Below are 2,624 nucleotides of genomic sequence, written 5' to 3'. Positions count from 1 at the left end.
AATGTATTCAGTTTAGGTCAATTAGTGTTCTCCTCCAAGCATGTTCAGCTGCCCTATGACATTGCATGAGTTTTAAAAGATGTGGTGGCCCGCAGTTTGTCATGTCCTGTGGCACTCAACAAATCTCTTAGCCCTGTGCAAGTATAGTCTCCATGGGCATGCTTCCCATTTTTAAAAAAAAAATTAGTCCTTGAGGACCACAGTTTAAATCTAAAAAGTTTTTTGAGTTTAATTAAATTATAATACGGGCGCACGGTGGCTTAGTGGTTAGCCTCACACCGCCAGGGTCGGGGTTCGATTCCCGTGGCTCTGTGTGTGCGGAGTTTGCATGTATTTGCCTCTCACTGTGCTGCAGGGGTTTCCTCCGGGTACTCCAGTTTCCAAAGACATGCATGGTAGGCTGATTGGTGTTCGTCCGTTCAGGTGTCCGGCTAAAGTGTCCGTAGTGTATGAATGGGTGTGTGATTGTGTGCCCTGCGATGGACTGGCACCCTGTCCAGGGTGTACCCCGCCTTGTGCCCGATGCTCCCTGGGATAGGCTCCAGGTTCCCCGTGACCCTGAAAAGGAGTAAGCGGTTGAAGATGGATGGATAAATTATAATACATTTACTTTTACTTTAGTGTTTAATGTATATTTTGTGTTCAACTTCACTACATTTTTTTTTGATCACTGTTAAAAAATAATAATAAAGACAACATGTGTGAATTTTGAATAATTCAATTCCAAGTCCCAATTAAAATAATGGTTTCCTGTCACTTGTTCAAGCATCATTGCTTATGATGCTTACTTGACTGCTTTCATTTGTTCTATTTCTCTCCTCTGGTTGCTTTGTCTTAGATGATGGTGTTTAACTGCAGTTTGGTGCCGAATGGGCCTGAAGCGGGACTTATTATTTTCCAGCGTGTGGCCTACACACCTGTGTTCATTTTAGGCATCATCCTTAATGCCTCAGCCTTGTGGTGCTTCATGCGTATCCCCCAGTGGACAGACACTCACATCTACATGCTCAACCTCCTGCTCGCAGACCTCATACTGGCCCTTTTCCTGCCCTTTCGCATATTCGAAACCTACTGCCCTATGAAGCCGATGCCTCTCTGTACGTTCCTGATATGTGTCCATTACATCAACATGTATGCTAGCATCTTTATCATCACAGCCATAAGCATCCATCGTTATGTGGCCATCAGGTTCCCTATGCAGAACAAAACCTCACATGCCTCAGAGGTCAGGAGAAGGAGGATAACGAGTGGGATATGTGCTTTAATCTGGGTCACAGTCATAACACTCAGCACAACATTCATGAAAGATATGTATCCAGAGCGGCTAGAGACATGCTATGAGCTCAAAGAACATGATAAGATGAGCCTTAGCTTCTTATTGGTTCTGGAGATTCTTGGGTATCTTCTGCCGATAGTCACAATCATGACTTGTTCAGCTCACGTAGTCTGGACAGTGCTAAAGTCATTAAAGGACATCCGTCAGCACACAGAGGAGGAAATTATCAACCAAAGGAAACGAGTCGTGGCCATAATCACAGCAAACATGATTGTTTTCATTGTGTGCTTTACCCCGATCCATGTTGGTTATTTGCTGAGACACATTTCTGTGAAAAATAGTCATATCTTTTATGATGTCTCTGAGTGGTTAGCAACAACAAATTGCTGCCTGGATTCTGTGGGATATTACTTTTTGTTGAAAAAAGCTTACAGAGACAAGATGTAGCATGAGCCTCGCTGGCTAATAATAATAATAATAATAATAATAATAATAATAGGTGTAATGTGTGTTGAACTTTTGGTACAAGTCAGGACTCTAGCAGGTGAATTTTGGGGTATATTTAGGGTATTTTACTAGTAATGCCCAAAAAGAGTGAATCACAGTAATCTAAGCATGAGATGATGAATGCGTGAACCAGGTTTTCAGTTTTCAGTTTCAATCTAAGTAAGGGTTAAGGGTGGGTAAGGTTTCAGGAGATGATAAAAAAATATTTTTTAAACAGATAACACAGAAGGAAATGACAATTCATGAGTAATTCATGAGAAAATTCATGAGTCTTTTATCTGACATTTAGTGGCACGTATACTGTGCTAATGGTACAAATGTGAGGTCTAACAGATGCAAATCTAGTACTCACATAGAGTACGTTTTATGTGTTGCTTGTAAATTATCCATTTGTGATTATGTGAGTAATATTTGATGACATTATGGCAATATTTGAGTGTCACCATGGTATACCTGAAACAGTACATGTGAACGCAAGTAAAGACCACATGAACAATTTTCTTCCCTCTCTCGGCTGCTCATGCTTTTTTTCAGGGATGCCACAGTGGATCACCCGTCCGCACGTTGATTGTAGTACAAGCTATATGCCGGATGCCCTTCCTGGCGCAACCCTCCCCATTTTCCATGCTTGGGACTGCCATTGAGAGTGCACTGACACTGGTAGGTTCCCTGACGGGGAATCGAACCTGGGCCGCAACGTAAAATAAAACCACATGTCTTACACATGAAAAGTGTACTATATATGAAACATGTCAATTTTACATCTGAATCTCATGATTTTTCACCTGTGGATTCATGTACATTCATTTTGGATACAAAACAAATATTGTTATACTATATA

At 41.3% G+C, this 2,624-nt stretch overlaps 1 protein-coding gene across 1 annotated transcript; it reads left to right on the top strand.

Annotated features, from left to right (window-relative positions):
- The first annotated feature begins 252 nt into the window (after positions 1–252).
- On the top strand, positions 253–1,723 carry gpr35b (G-protein coupled receptor 35 b). The gene has a single exon (XM_053650918.1). The coding sequence runs from the start codon at positions 839–841 to the stop codon at positions 1,721–1,723; it is 885 nt and encodes a 294-aa protein (XP_053506893.1). The 5' UTR covers positions 253–838.
- Positions 1,724–2,624: the final 901 nt, after the last annotated feature.

This window comes from Ictalurus furcatus, chromosome 20 (assembly GCF_023375685.1).
Source record: "Ictalurus furcatus strain D&B chromosome 20, Billie_1.0, whole genome shotgun sequence".
In the NCBI taxonomy this organism is placed as follows: Eukaryota; Metazoa; Chordata; class Actinopteri; order Siluriformes; family Ictaluridae; genus Ictalurus; species Ictalurus furcatus.
This window is presented reverse-complemented; position numbering and strand designations above follow the sequence as displayed.